The sequence below is a fragment of the Astatotilapia calliptera genome, chromosome 18 (genome assembly GCF_900246225.1).
Source record: "Astatotilapia calliptera chromosome 18, fAstCal1.2, whole genome shotgun sequence".
Taxonomy (NCBI): Eukaryota; Metazoa; Chordata; class Actinopteri; order Cichliformes; family Cichlidae; genus Astatotilapia; species Astatotilapia calliptera.
In genome coordinates this window covers 3,386,970-3,403,335 of record NC_039319.1, presented here as the reverse complement: position 1 = coordinate 3,403,335, position 16,366 = coordinate 3,386,970, and the positions used below count along the sequence as shown (strand labels likewise).

General features: G+C 43.3%; 1 protein-coding gene across 5 annotated transcripts in view; it reads left to right on the top strand.

The window, feature by feature from the left end:
- efr3a (EFR3 homolog A (S. cerevisiae)) overlaps positions 1-16,366 on the top strand; it is a 111,442-nt gene that overhangs the window by 10,522 nt on the left and 84,554 nt on the right. Inside the window, exon 1 of one of the 5 annotated variants that reach the window (XM_026149169.1) lies at positions 2,890-3,182. The exons of 3 other annotated variants lie outside the window; for them this stretch is intronic. In XM_026149169.1, the coding sequence (XP_026004954.1) occupies positions 3,158-3,182 (25 nt within the window). In that variant the 5' untranslated portion in view covers positions 2,890-3,157. Of the gene's footprint in view, positions 1-2,889; positions 3,183-16,366 lie in introns of those variants that run through there. One more of the 5 variants, XM_026149174.1, reaches the window with a different exon arrangement.

Sequence of the window (16,366 nt, the reverse complement as noted above, 5' to 3'; positions counted from 1 at the left end):
AGACGCAGGAATAAGTAGTAGGATTTAAGAGTGTAATAACGGACTGAAACGGAAGATGGCAGCACTGCATGTACAAGGATGCCAGCTGCCGTTAATCCTCGAAGAAGAAGCTGTGTCCGGTATCTTAGCTGTGTCCAAATTCTGGAACCGCATCCTCCTGTGCCCGCGTTTGTAGGCCGATTATGTTACACCGACACGACGAATACTGTCCAAATTCGTAGAGTCCGACAAATACGCCCTTCGTTTCCCCAGATTTGAAGGATGGGTCGGTTGTATACTTCGTGGCCCAACCTATCCCAGAATTCATAGCGCGGCCCAGCTCAGTTTCCAACAATGGCGGCAGCTAGTTAGTTTTAATGTTACTCTTATTATTCTTTCTGGGTCACAAAATAAACGTTTAACATTTTCAGGCGAGAATGTAGCTGTGTAAACCTCAAATATCTGCTCAGTTTATCAGGACACCACATATTTTCAAAAGCGCTCCGACGTTTTCGGAGACGTCTGTTACCCACTAGCTCGATAGCGAGCCGGGGGCAAGGCTCACTAGAGCCCGTGAGAACACCGGACTCCCGGCAAATCGTTTTCAAACCCACCGCCGTCTTTCGCTACTCAGGTTAAACATGATATATAAGTCACTTAGATAACTTAAAAATGTTATTGCTTTTTTTTCAGTGTTTTATTTGTTCCTGAGTAAATCGGTTTGGCTGAGATTAAAGTTAGTTTTTGCACAGCTGAATAAACGTCAAGCAGACAGCTGATTATCAGTGTGAGATGCTCCAGAATATACTCCAGTGTCCTGTTATATTTTAGCTAGCAAGGAGTTTATTAAACTTCACCGAAACAATCTGCAAATTTCATTAAAATTTAACAAATTATCATCTTGTCTTTATTTTTAGTTAGCACATACCTTAAACACTTAAAGCTGTAAGCTAATGATAGTTATATAAGAGCAGATGCTGCTGGTGCAATAAGCTGTACGTTTTTACGTTCAGTGGATGATGATCTGATTAGTCGACTATCAAAATAATCGTTTGTGGCAGCCCTAATTAGAATCATCTCAGTAAATTCAGGAACAATAAAGTTTTGTTTGTCTCTCACAAGTAGTAAATACAAAAACGAAAAACAAAATCTACACAAGATTAATAAAATGTAGCAAATATAATATGTAAATATTTCAAAAAGTAGCAGCAGCAGGAAACAGTAACTGAAGCTTTGAGTGTTTTCTGGCAAATGTCTGAGCAAAATAAAGGCGACTTAATGGAAAAGTGTTTATTTGGAGATTATTTTTAACAGTTTGTCAGGTTTAATTTTGCAGCCTGTATGTTTATATAAGAGTGGAAGTGGAAGCTGTGTCCTTCCCTGTTCATTCAATAATTGACCAGTTATTCTTGTTTTGGTTGTTTTTTGCTGCTCTAACAGAATAAAATCTGGTCCTGTCCCCTCCATTTAGTCCTGATATTGCATCTTTTGAACTACGCTGCGGTTCAGGAAACGGAGCCCTGCGATAAAAGTTTTAGGTAATTTTAACAGACCGAGCGCTGCTGTGATTTGTGCCTGTCTGGAGTGTTTTCAGCTCAGTCTGACTCTAAAATTAGAGCCTGAGCCGCCTGACTGTGTGAGGTATGACGGTATCTGCAGCAGCCATCTGTGGCCGTTACGCACCGAGCTGCTCCACACTCGCGAGGACCCGACATCAAGCGTTTCTCCGCTATCTAACCTTGAACCCGAGACCATGTCTACACTAACCCTCTGAAATTGAAAGTGCAACTTGGCTGAGCTTCTGTTTGGACTGAAACGTGAACTCTTTTAAAAACAGACTGAATAAATCCATAAGTTTGCTCACTAGCATAGATGAAAACATCTTTTTAAAACCTCATTTTGTGCCACATCAGCAAACTTATTAAGCATGTTTCTAAAACCAGATAACGACTGTTGTTATTTTTAACCCCGAGCACTAGCAGCTGTTTGGCAGGCGTCAAAGCTGGTCAAGGATTTTATAGGGTTCAATTTTCCTAGCGACCGCTGGTTGCCAAGTGGTTTCCAGGTATTTGCCAGGTGGTTGGCAGCCGGTCTCTAGGCCTGTGTGACAGCGCTCTTGGTGATGGCTCTCTGGCAGGTGTGAGAACTCGTCGAGGTTTTCTGGGGAGCCGAGAGTCTCTGAGTTCTTGTTTGGGGCAGTTTCCCACATTTGTCCTGCACGAGGTTTCGACTTTTTGCGTTTGATTCCTGCTAGCTGTGATGACACCTTCAGTTTGTGCCTCTTGTTGTGAATGTTGAGGTGTGTTTAGGATCAATATCTGTTAGAGAAACCGTCCTCTTGTCATCTTTTTAACGCTCCCGTGCCTGCGGTTGCAGCACCGCCTGAACCAGCATCGATTCATGTTTGTGCTCAACATTCGGAGCTGAGGTTGCAGCCAAATGTCCACATTTAGACGTCGTCCTTGAGCGCCGTGGGGCCGGTCACAGCGGGAGGGTAACAGTGAGGATCTGTTCAAAGAGCAGATCATCGTGAAAGAGAAAACCTGGCTCTGAATGTCGTCTCTCTTTGAATCGCACCAGCTTTCTGAAATGTTCTTTACTTCTGAGAAACGTCCTCGTGTTCAAGGTCTTCAACTAAAATTAGTCCTGAGTTACACAATCGCAGAGGCCCACACACACTCACACAGATGTAAATGCACATGCTCACACACATTTTTAAAAACGCCAAATTCCTTCAGCAGCAGTCTCTCAACAAATCTGCGTAATTACTCTCCAATCAGGATGATTAAAACACCGTCGACCCCGCACACGCACAAAGCCAGAACACACACGCTTATTATGTCAGCTCTCCAGAGTGTGTGTGCATCTGTGTGTGTGTTTTAGCATCCTTTCCCCTCAGCCGCCGGTGGGGGAATGATACCGACGTGGTTTTTTGGAGCCACTCTGCAGCGTTGCAGCTTCACCTGCGGCGTTTAGCTGAGCTGCTGCTGCTCTGCCGCTGCCGGCGGCGAGGGGAAACGAGCACTGCAAGGTCAGTGGTGAGTGTCAGCATGTGAGGAGGGGGGAGGAGAGAGGGAGCGAGCGAGCGAGGCTGGAAACAAAAAAAGGAGAGGGAGAGAGAGAGACTGTGGAGTCGAGGTCCACCTGGCAGGCCGTCCTCTGCGTCGCCTCCAACAAGATGGATTCAGAGAACAACGAGTCGGGTAGGGAGCTTCTTTTTAATAAGCAATGCCTCTCCTGTGTGTGAGGGTGTCTGTGTGTGAGAGACATTGGCACAGTGAGAGAGGCTGACAGAGTCCAGGTCTCGGGGATGAAGCCTGCGTGGCAGCGGCCATCGATCTGCTCGTCTCGGTCGTCCAATCAGCTGCCGGTGCTCCTTGACTGACGTGCCTCGAGACCAATGATGGCGAATGCACAGATTTCATGTTGTGAGGGATCCTGACGCTTTCTGACTGCTTTTGTTTTTGAATCGAAGCTCACAGTCGCCTCAGCAGCTGCAGACGGTGTGTGTGTGCGTGCACGCATGCATGGGTGTGTGTCTGTAGGATTTGTGCCTGTACAAATGTGAGTGCTAGATTCTCTTATTGCTGTGTCATGTATAAATGAGTATGGGTGGCATTCAAAGAGCTACTTAGATGTATGAACATATTAAAATGCTCAAACATACAGAAAACTCCAGAAAGAGAGGGGAAGAGCTGAGTTACACCATGAAATACAAAAGTTGTGCCTTATTAATCCCAAAAGTTCGGAAATTATTTTCACAGCAGCCAAAAAGCAGCGATAAACTTGAGTGACTGTTTCTCGCAGGATGTCGAAAACCCATCGGCTCGTCCGACGTCGCCGACTTTCAGAAATGGAGGAGGAGCTCGCTGGAGCTGGAGCTGAATGGCTCAACTTTGCTTTTATGCAGGAGACACAAAACAAGCGAGAAGTGAGAGAAATCTCAGCATCCCACGTGAGGTTCTGGGAATAAGCTGCTGTAGTTTGGTTCCAGCTGTTAGAACATTTCCGGGGAGTTATCTGTTACGGGTGCAGTTATGACCACAATGATATTTATCAGGTTATTTATCAGGATTATGCTTTGAGTTTTATGTATAGTGCAAATCTTTGCATCAAAATAAAACTGTTCCTCATTCACCTAAATTCAGTGCACCGCTGAGAAGAGCATAAAAAACAACAGGAAATGAAGTCAACATCTGGCCGACATCACGTTTACCTGAAGCCTTCGGTGCTCACTGTGTTTATTGCACTCTCACCTTTTGCCAAGGGGAACACGACTGGCTGGAGATTCAGGTGAGATGGACAGAGCGCACGCTCGCTTTCATGGACGTCTGAGCTGACGTTGGGCGATTCATGTTCGCAGCCACTGACCTGTTTTACTTTGTCGTCACGCATTAATAATACTGCAGTTTGTGCTGTGTTTGCTGGCAGCTCATTAAGTCAGTTACGTTGCTTTGTGTCATAGACACAGCTCTACAGGTATTCATCACTTATGCTAAATCTGAAGTACTTGCAAAGAACAGATGACGACGTTCTTCTGGGAACAAGCTCGTCACGTTCTGCTGTGCCAGATGTTTGAATTTTTGTTCTCATCGTCTGGTGTCAGTTGTGTATCTGTCTCTTAACACACTGTTACTCATCCCGACTATTTCCAGGAAACTTGGAGCTGCGTGGTGCAGTATGAGGTCGTGTTCATTAAATTGTATGAAGCCAGAATCCTGATTTGGATTCAAATCGTGTGGCTCAATTAGCCGTAGTGTTTCCTTCCCTCGTGTTGTGATGTTGGCTGTTCAAAGTTTGGAGGCATAAATGGCAAAAACTGTTTCATGCAAAAAGATTTTAGCATGAAAGTTTTCTACTTTTCCTCTTCAGAGCTCTCCTGTTTTGCAGCTCATTGGCTCGTCTGATTAACGCTGCAGGGTCTTTACAATATAAGACTGCTGGTGTTTGTTGCACACGTTAGTACTTAACAGTTGCTTGGTTAGCTCATCAATGGTTTAAAAAAAGGACAAGAACCAAATAAAAACAGCTTTTTTTTCTCTTTTTTTTTAAAGCTAAAACAACAATTTGATTGGTCACAGGAAGTCTTTCTGGGCTGATGGCATCCATTTGTAAACGAGATCTCTCAAACATGGCCGACTCGATCAGCTGCCTCACATTTACTCGTTAACCAACACAGAGTTCACGAAGTTAATCCACTTGTATCTGAAGCTGCTTCGGCCTGTGTTCCCAGATGAAGCTGAGCATGAAGGACTGCGTGTGCGTGTTTGGGTAGCGGGCGGTCGTCCTTCCGCTTCAGGCTGGCAGATGTTTGATTGGCGGCAGCGCTGAAGCACCAGAGGTCATCCGCTGCCTTTCACGCTCAATTAAGTCCCTGCCTGCGGTACACCCTGCACGTCTTTATGAGGGCTCTCACTGATGTGCATGTCTGCTAACTAAATGTAGCTCCAACAGCAGTCTGATGGTTAAAGCTTTCCTTTTAGAGCCAAGCTTGGAGTCAAACGGTTTTCTCAGCGAGTGAGGAGTTGATGGCAGGCAGCACTTCGATTTCCCTGCTGCAGGCTGTGATATTGGTTATAGTAGTGGCTTTCAGAGAGAGTGTAATGCAGGTCATTGCTTGTAGCAGGCAAGGATATATCAGGATACACTCTCTGAATGCATGATTGTGCCAGATTATAGGTTGCAGCGCTCATCCAAACAGCACGTGTGAGAGACTGAAGTCATTTGTTACAGGAGCTCTGCACGGCTCTGATGGCTGATGCCACAGGTGCTCTTCACATACGTTCAGATACAAGCCTGGAAACAATGGAGGCGCTTTGTCTTTTATTTTCTTTGGGTCTTTTATTGCTGTGCTTGTGCTCGTATCTAAAACCAGTCCACGATTTACGAGCCTTATGGTCATAACTGGTTTGATAAGTGATTTGTCAGCTTGTGCTTACTGAGCGTTTTAAAAATATCCTGAAAGACCAACATCTTCCAGCCGCCCAGGAGCAATTTGTTGAAAATCTGCTTTTTCCAAAAGGTCTTAGAGATTAGACCAGATCTACTCGAGACTCACGGCCCGCCTGTCGGCACACCTCAGGTGTCACTTCAGTTAAGCCTTTTAGTTGTTGTATCTCACTTATTTGTTACTGCGAAGTGTTTGCCTGTGATTAGTTTAAATGTAATTTTTGCATTGTGTGAATTTTGCATTCGGTTTTTATGTTCTGTTGTCTATTTTCTGTTTTCTTCTTTTCCATTAAAAGAAACATGTTTCCTGTCAGTGCAGATCAGATGCTTTCATGCTGGATGGGGAGGAGTTTAGAAATGTTGTTTGAGTTTTCCAGTAAGTCGTACCCCGATGCAGTCTGAATAACATGATGATTGTTGAAAATGATCCTGTAATAGATGTGTGGCATGTCTGGAGTGTGAGGAACACACGTGAGCTATTACAGAAGTAAAACCGATGTAAAAGCCACAGACAAATGAAAGTTAATCTCCGAGTCCACATCAGCAGAGAGCGTAATCCCTGCCTTCGAAAGTCTGGTTACAAACTGTATTTGACTGAGTCCTGATCTTAGACTTCATTATAATGTAAGATATGACATCTGAGATGCTTTGTGACAGAAGCATAAATAAACTTTGATGTGTTGCATCAAATTTCAGTCAGATCAGACATCAGAAGTCAGATGTGAGGACTTTCATGCGTCGCATCAAGTCTTCTTTCATATTGTGGTTTTAAATCTTTCTCCTGTCAGATCCTCTTGATCTGAGCGGCGTGCCGGGTTGGAAACCGCTAAACCAGGAAATCAAAACCTGAATTTCAGTCACAACTAACTACCTTCAAAATGTCCCTCTCTTTTATTCCTTTGGCAGTTTTCTCTCTGCTCTTATTCTGCATTAACATTTTTAGACATTTTGCTGACATTTAACTTTGCAGATATTTCACCCACAGTCGACTTGGATTTGTAGCTTTTCATCTCTGAGGAAGGTCACAGTCTGAGCTCCACTCGAAAAGATTCTTATAAAACTAGTTCACAGTTATGTAAAATATTATGATTATATAGTTCTGTATTAATTCTATAAATCATCACAATCAGAGGCTCCTCTACAAATGTGCTTGGTTCTCTGTTCTTGGCTACTTTTTAGGTGAAACTAAATAAAAAGCAGCGTAATCTGAGTGCGACTGTGAGCTTCAAGCTGGGTGTTTGCTTGAAATGACTTAATCATTGTTCAGTCAACATTTTCTGGCTTTAGCATTTCAGTCATCATACCTGCCAACACCCCCGTTGTTTCCCAGCAGCAGGTTTACTGTTTTACCTGGAAACCTGCTCCAACTTTATTATGAATGATTCACAGTTTTTATGTAATTAGAACCTTTGTTAAGCAGCATGTTACAGATAATAAATAATAGCTCCACATAACACGATTTTCCAGAATAAAGTGGATGGATGACGGTTGACTGTGTGCAATAAGGAATCTGTAATTTCACCCACTGAAGATCGCAGAGGTTTGACATGGAAAAGGTGGCATGTTGGGACCACGTGCCTTTCATTTATCTGATCCGCACTCCTGTTCGCCGCTCAGTTTCACGCTGCCTGCCCAGAGCAAAGCGTTATAGCCCGAGCCTCGATGTTTTCAGATTTGCTAATGAAGCTGAGGTCAGTGGAAACCGCTGTGTTTTCCAGAATACTGCGTTCTTGGAATCTCGGTCTTTGCTGCGGGATTAATTGAAATGGCAGTGGCTGAACTCCTAATGTGATCAGTGTAATTCAGTCTCTGGCCGATCGAGAAGATGGGGCTGCTGATAGATTCATTCAGAGGCAGTCCCGCTTAATTGGATTCGTTCTGCCTTTAAAGAAGCAGGATGTCTTTTATAAGGTTTCTGCCTGCAGAGCTTCGCTTCACGTGGACCTCGCTGACACTAAAGCAGCAGATATTCTGCATTCAGTAAAAATATCACTGAGTTAGATCTGCAAAAATATAATGCGCATCATCATGTTAAATCATTTGCATACCAGAACATTTCATCGAGTCACAGCTCTCCAGCGCTGGCTGACAGACTGGCCACAAGCGATTACAGCCACAGTAGCAACATGTCAGAACGGTCGAGCGTCTATATTCGGGTTGCGCGAGTACGTACGCTGGTGACAGTTTTTATTTGTGGCAGCAAAAATTCCAAGTGTGGCTGCAGCCAAATGAACACACTGCTTGGACGAGCTGCTGCTGAACAGTTCGGGTCTGTCTGTAGTCATTCATCCAAAGCCGGGGCATAGTTTCCACTACATCTCATCAGGAGCCTCGTGGATGTTTTTCTATTGATCGTCTCTGTAACATCTTTGTTTCGATCTCTGTGAGAGACTCGCATTTGTAAATCCCAACTAAAATCTGCACAGATGCAGTAAATCGTGGTATTTCTGCCTTAGCTCCAAGGTGTAAATGTAGAAATCCTTCTAGGCTGCTCATCCGTTTGTGGAGCATTGAAGGACGCGTATAGTCGTGTTCTACAGTGAAAGACTTTACACTTATTTAGAGATGTACTCAAGACTGAGAATAATGCTTAATTACCCACATGCTGCCAATGTTTAGGATCGTGTTATTCACCTTTCTAGTCTCTAGTTATGAACCCACAGCAAAAATAAACAGGTTTAAGTTGAATATTTTCATTGATGCTACATAGAAATATTGACTCAGCTTCAAACTTGCTTTGGTTTCAGAAAGCTTGGGTTTGGCTCGTTGGAAAAAATGACCCAAATCTTCTATTTTGCAGTGTTTGGTGACCTAAAAGCCAAAAGATACCAGGGAACCTCTGATTGGCCTTTTAGCAAAACAAACTTTCAATATTCCACTAGCTTACTTGGCTATCCTTTGGGATAGTCTGTTAGCTCATATATTTTTCCAACATGGTGAAAGTGCAGTGATTTCAACGCTGGTATTCTGCTGTACACCAAACGCAGGATGTCTTTGTCTGCTTGGAAATATGAAAATCTTTAAGCATTTAATGGTATTAAAGGTTTGGGCTATAGATGAAGCATCTCCTTTGTGTTTTCACTGATTTATTGTGATCCCTTAATGATGTGCTTCCTGATGTTGGCCTCCACTGCATTCAGTCTACTGCACAGCCATCAGTCCTGCAGCTGCAGTCACATGACGCACATCATGATGCGAGCTGCCTGTCTAATGTCCTGTAGTGTCTCCTATAGGAAGGGGGAGAGTTGATGTCTCATGACTTTCACAACAGCTGCATCACCGCAGAGACGGTCGAGATCAGGTCCATAAGTATCATCCCAGTGCCATGATGTAATATGGCTGTTCTGTGAGGTCAAGCGAGGCACGCAGTGCTACAGTCCTTCTTTACCTCAAACAGCATTCTGTACCATAAAACACCTCCCAGTGCCTGTTTACTGCCATCCTGTGGCAGGAAGCAGGTTTGATGGCGCTTGACTGGGATCTATTGGAATCTGTAACTTCTGTCATTTTAATGGGTGTGTCCTCGTCCTATTAACAAAAACTGAAGCTTTTTACTTGCAGTTCACCCTCAGCCACACCTACTGCTGCACATTTTAACATGGGAGTCTCCCTTTTTGAGAACTGTAGTTCCTTTAATGGCCACTTTACATGTCGCTCTATACACTCGTTCTTGTGTAACCATATTCTTATTTACTTTGACATGATGCATCCAAAAACAACAACTTTCTGACCTCAGGCAAACTCAACCAAATGCTCTTCTTGGTTCACTTTTCCTCCACGCTGAGCCGTGTTTGAGTTGCCGTTGCGTCGCTGCGCCTAGCAGATGTGTTTTTTCAGCACAAGTAAACTCAAGTGGTGTTGCGTAAACAGCGCCATATGCCCGTGAGTGCTGCATATTGCTTCCTGTGGCAGTCCATTTGCTGACTCATAGAGAAACTGAGACTGTCTGTCAAGAGAGGAAGCAGCACAAAATTGCTCCACTTCAAACCTTCATATCCTGCTGGACCAGAGGCTGATTTTAACTGCTTTCGTGCCCTTCAGCCTTCGATATTTCAGCAGCTGAGCTGGATAGTAAATGTGTTTGTTTCGGTGAACAGCTTGTTTGCTCTTTTTTTATCATTTTGAATGTGGTTTAAGAGGTTTTTATTGACAACATTTCACAGCCTGGCCGTCCCAACATATCTGCTTTGTGAAGAATAGAAAATAATATTTTGAAATTTGATCTGAAGGAGAAATGAGCTGATAAAAGCTTTAGGATTGAATTTTTCCCGCGCTTCCCGTACTCGACCTCATCTCGGTTTTCCTGCTGTTACTGTAAAGTTTTTGCTCATTGGTTGTAAGAAGCGATTTTATTGGTCAGATTTCATTGTTTAGGATGCAAAACGAGGAGGCAGAAAAACCTGTTTCACAGCACCTCTGGAAAAAGGGAAGCACAGTTTTGATCTCTTTTCCTTTTTTTTGGGTTTGATGGGGGTTTTTGAAGATCACAGTGTGGGGGCAGCGCCTCCATCAGTCCAATTGAACTCCCATTGTGAGCTGACATAAAGCTGAAGGCCTGGCGGATGGAAGCGGGAAGATAAACATTTGACTGTGATGTGAAGCAGCGGGGTCAGCCGTGTTGACTGAGGTGGTCCTGAACTACAACTAGATGGGAATAGATGTGATTTTATTGCCGCTGAGGTCACAGAATTAGTTTATAATGAAAATACAGATCATCTGAATGTTGTTTTCTGTCAACTGTTGCTGAGGTTTAGTTGAGAAAAGATCAGAAGCTGTGACATTTTATCTAATCCAGCAACTGGATCAGTTCATTACCTCTTTTTTTCACACTATTAAACAACCGTAAACACTGTCAGCTTTGTTTGCTGCAAGTTACCATGAAAACCAAACAGAGCTTTCACTACAACAGTGAAACGTAATAATCAAAGGCCTGTCTTCAGTCCATAAGTGTAGCTGTAGCCAAGCGTGATAAACTTTGCGACTGCCCTGAAGTATCTGCAGCTGTAGTCTCTGTCAGTCACGCCTGTCGGCTTTCTTCTGGAGCACGAGTTAAGTGAGAGATCCTGTGAATCCCCCCTCAGCTTCCACTGCAAACACTTCACAGCAGCTTCTTTATCAGACTGACGGCTCTCATCTCACCACAGCCGGTGGAGATATGACAGGGAGAGAGGGAATGCTCCTAGCTGAGGCTCTACACTGACACATAATGGCTCCGTGAAGAGTGCCAGACCTGTTTTTACTTTTTTTAAAACTGTGTTTGTTAGCAGGGCTGCTGAACGAGTTGTATTCACATTTGCATTAAATTGTTCCTGCCGTGGAGCTCTGACCAGGAAGTGATTAAATGTGCCCCGATTTATTTATTTTCATGTGCTGTGGCACAAACACACACGTGCACACCTGCCATGTATCATCTACACCTACGTGCACGTGACACAGAGCTGTAAAAGAGCAGCAGTCATGCAGCAGGACGTGTTCCCGGTGTGTATTCGTGGTTTGTGACTCGTGTGCAGCACACAGCAGTTGTAATGCTGCCTCTGGATATCGAACTATTACAGTGCGTCTCTCCTACGTCTCTGCTGTGGATTTCATGCATCACATTTTGTGTGTTTGTGCTTCAAGGTGTGTGTGTGTGTAAGTGTGTGTCTGCAGGCGTGTCTGAGTGAAATGATGATGTGATGAAGTTTTTATTAATTATTCTTCTGTGTGCAAAGAACAACAATAATCCCATGTTGTTTTTTATTGGCAGGTGTTACATTAAGAGTTAAAATAAAAAATAAACGTATATGCAACAATAAAATTTAAAAAATGCAGTGAACGTAAACAATCGTCAATTTAAAACAAACAAAAGTAGTTAATGTGAAAAATAATGTCAAAGTGAAACAAAAACACTTGGCAGCTGATGACAAACTTAGCGTTTACTTTATTAGTTTCTATCTGAACAGAAGGGTCGGGCCGTGAGGCTGAGACCACCAGCTGTCACCGCTAAGAGAAGAAAAAGCTGCACGACTCGGTGAGGGAGAGGCTGAGAGAAATTATTTTATTTTAAGGCAAATTATGTTATTCATGTGTTATTCATGGAAAGCCGACCTACAGACAAAATACCTGTGAACTATACTGTGCTGGAGCACAGAAACGTCAAAAGCACAGATTTTTACCTGATTGGCTCTTTTAGGGCCGCATCAGCTCACCTGCCATGTTTGCTCCATCGATTTACGATCTGTGAAGTGTGTGTAATAGATGGTTCTACAAAAGGACCCCTGGGCCTCACCTTACTCATCATTTAGATTCAGGTAGCATCTCTAGATTCCTTATAATGTAATTTAGAGACTCTGCAACATTAGAGAGAAACTAGGAATCAGGTGATCGGCTATGAGCAGCACAGGGCGACAGTGGTGAGGAAGAACTCCTTATTAACAGGAAGAACCAGATTCTTCATCAGTTAGAAGATGATGGGAAAGAGGAGGGAATCCATCACACTTTCAAACACAATGTATCAAATGAACGTTGTATTTCCAACACTTTCTGCAACAACAGTAACGGCTCGTTTGCACCCCCCGCTTCCCCAGCTCTAAGGCTGCAGTTTGGCATCCAGCAGCTCTTTGATTCAGGCTAATGTATTTAATATAACACACATTCTTTGCCAAGAGTTGAACTGAGAGACATTAAGAAAGTGATTCAATCCAATAACCACTGAGGGATCCTGAGCTCTCAGGATTTATGAAGAGGAATGTCGAGTTAAATCCCCTCGCTGCGCCTCTCTCCCTCGATAAAAGGCTTAGACAGGTAATTGTGTGCTGGCGCTGACTCTCACCACCCCGCTCCTCCTCTTGGATGCCCACCAGCTTCAGTTTTAGCAGCTCACTCTTTCACTTAGCTGCTCCCCTGAAATGAAGGCTGGTTTAAAGACGTCCTGATAGCTGCGATTCATTATTTAGCAAATACATACAAGTGAAGTTTTGGTCTGGACGTCAGATCTGTGATTAATGTCGTCATCTTCAGTGTCCTCCAGAGCTTCCTTGTCTGGGAGGTGGATGGGAGGGTGGAGGTCTTTATATTGGGCTCATCTGTCAGGTTGTAGCCTCTCCTCCTCCTCATAACCTCTTCAGTGTTTTCTCCCTTCTTGTTTTTCTCCCTCTACCATCACCCGTGATGCCACCCGTTCAAGTCTTTTGCCCTTTTAAACCTTTTGTTCTGTTTTGTCCCTTTTTTACCCCCATTTTCCTTCCTTTCTTCCCCTCTTTCACTCCTCCTCTCGCTTTTTCCTCACTCTTCCCCCTGCATCCACCTCTCCCTGTCTATGCTGGCTGATTTCTCCCTGCCGGTGGCTGTAATTTGCTCAGAGACGGATGGGTCGGCTCAGCAATCATCCTCCTCCCTGCTGTTTTTGATGGATCTCCCGGCTCAGCCGTTGGAGTCATTCTTCGAGCCGCTCGGCTTTAGCTACCCCCTCTGTGTCAGACTGATGGAGCGGGCGGCTGGGAGACAGCAGCTTCTGTTTCTTGAATGCGTTTTTTAAAACCCAAATGTCGCCGGATGCGCTCTCTGGGTCGGCATTATAAGCTCGACCTCACTGGTGCTGAGTAGGATCCCCGCTGGCCTTTGCTGAAAATGTTGAAATGCTGGACCCTGCTGAGTCGCCATCTTGGACTTCCTGTGGATTTTCAAGAGGTCGCTTTGTGTTCCCTCATCTTGATGGTGGTCTGTTGGGCTCGGATCAGGAGGTCACGTAGATCATTTGAGTGTCGTGGAGAGAAGATGATTTATTTAAGAGCCTTTATTCCTGCTGGAAGCCTGCTTTTTAGAACCCGTCTGCAGATTGTTATGAAGCTCCGATTCGGTCATTTGCTGCTCAGAAGACAAGAAGTCTGCAAGAACTGGCATTAATTAGCTTTAAGTTTTATTCTTCATGTAAATTTGTAAGGTTTTTTTTTTTTTTTTTTAATAGATGTTGAACAGGTTTTCTATCATTCAACAGCCACTTACTGTTTTGTGGTTTTTATTTGACTAATTTAATGGTTTGCTTTCTCAAGAACTCAACCTTTTAACTAATTCAGGTCTTAAACGGGTCACAGGTGCCAAAACGCATTTTCTCAAACGGTACGGCCTCAAAGATGCGATGAAGAGCTTGGACATCCAGAGGGAGCTCGTTGTAGAGCAGGGGTGTCAAACATAAGGCCCAGGGGCCAGACTGCCAGACACTCCGTAAATTTCACAGCATTTCTTACTGATAGGTAATAGATGAAAGAGGTAAAGACGTGGCTGTTCATACTATAATTATCAAAAGCAGAGGTTCTCTCTAATCTTACACATTTATTTCTCACAATTTAAACCCAAAGACTCGAGGGTTGAATGTGTAGGTAAACTTCTTTACGCTGACAGAGGAATTTACTGTTCCAGCCCATTTTAAGATCAAAGTGAGCTGTATGCGGTCCACCATGGAAAACGAGCTTGGCATGGCTGGAGAAGATCCCGGGGAAAGGATCCAGCTGAGATGATCCAGGCATCTGATTGGATGGGAGGAGACTCTGAGCTGGACCCACAACAACATTTTGCTGGGAACAAAGCACATTTGGATTACCTGCTTGGCTTCCTTGACCTAAGTCTGGAAAAGTAGAAGATGCTTTGGGAAGCATGGCTGTCAGTGATGTATTGTTGACCCCACAGACACACTAAAGTCTACCTTTACCAGTCAAAGAGTGCTTGATGTTTTTCTAGTGCATCCTTTACTGCTTTTTAACATTTAACATCATCAGGAATCTGTTCCAACACACCTTGAGAAGCCGTTATCTTTTAATAAAGGATTATAAAACAGTCCTTCGTGGTCTGGCCCAACTGTGACCTCAGTCACCAACACGCAGACATTCATGAAGTAATACTCACTTTAAAGTATTTAAACCTGAAACCTGTAGCTTTAAATAAAACTGCAGTATTTTTTGTCCCCTCTGTTCTGTTTTAGGGGTTAATATTCACTGTGCTTAAAGCAAAATAATCCATTTGTCGTTTTGTAAGACTTGTAAGACTTGACTTCCCGCCTCAGCGTTTGCAGAGAGCTCAAGTTCCCCGTGACGCCTCCTTCCTCTTCACCATCTAGGAAACGTGAACCCTCAGATTTCATCTGACTCCGTTTCCATTTCCTTCTTTTGTCTCCTCTACATAAATATTTAAATGAGAAACACTGAGCTTCCACCGCCTCCGCAACAAATCCACTATCTGTAGTTGGATCATAATTCACTTTCGAACATAACAAATTTATCACAAGGCGCCGACTGTTCCTGTGGCTGCTGGTTAAATGTTTATAAGGCAGTGCCACGGGGAAGGTGAGAGCGCTCAAGGCGATACCATCGCAAATCTCTCTACTGTATAAATAAGGGAAGTGTTGGTGAATATCCTTGGTTTCAGGGAAAAACTTTAACTTGTAGATTTATTATGCAAATTAAGACTCAACGAATTCTGCACGTGCTTTAAGATGTGTTAACTAATACAACACGAAGCACGGAGGGAAGCGTTTTAATTGTCAACTCTAGATGAGGTTGAGATGTTGTGTGATTGTTAAAGTGTATAAAGGTAAGCGTAATTCTCCAAAGCAGAAGTATTTGCTCTATATTATCTTACAGACACTGTGGGTGAGGGGGTGAGGGGGGGGAGTAATTAGCAGAGAGGGTATTTGCATAATTCATAAACAAATGCAATAAACTAAAATTAGTAGAGGTTATTATAGCTTCAACGTTGAGATTGAAATAAACTGTAATGTAAATTAATATTTGAAGATTCAAAAAAGAAGTGTAAACGACCAGATAATGAAGTTGTTGTACAGACACCTGAACGTAACTTTACCCTCATCACAGTTTGTGGAGGAAAAAAATTATTTGTTGATTCAAACAAAGAAAGTCTCGGTTAGTTCATGTTGGATCAATTAAACGTATTTTTAGATTAAATGATATAAACATTTAGAGATTAAATAATTAGGGCCTTGTAGTCTACATTGTGATGGGTGAGTTTTTAGCTTTTCACAGATTGTCCAAAAATAGGATTAAAAGAAAAAGATGAGTATATGAGATGATGCCGACTCCCTGACTGGTTTTGAATGTGAAGATAATTTTAACCAAACAACTCACAGGCTGCGTGGGAGCAAACCTTTTGGAGTAATGTCACAGCTATAGCATGCTAGTTAGCTTAGCTTAGTCTGTGATAGCTTTGGTATCGTTTGGATGATACTGGCAGCATGTTTTTTTGGTCTCAGTTAAGTCCGTTTCCTCCGAAACTCTGGCTGAAAGATCAGATCTGATGTCACTGATCGCACCAAATGGAACAAATATATTATATTTGCAAAGACAGCGAGTTAAATCCAACAGACTGACTCGTTAAATGAGAAACAAACTGGACTAAACAGGCTGTTTTATGAGTCCTCCTGGCATCCTGCGTCTGCACATCGAGAAAA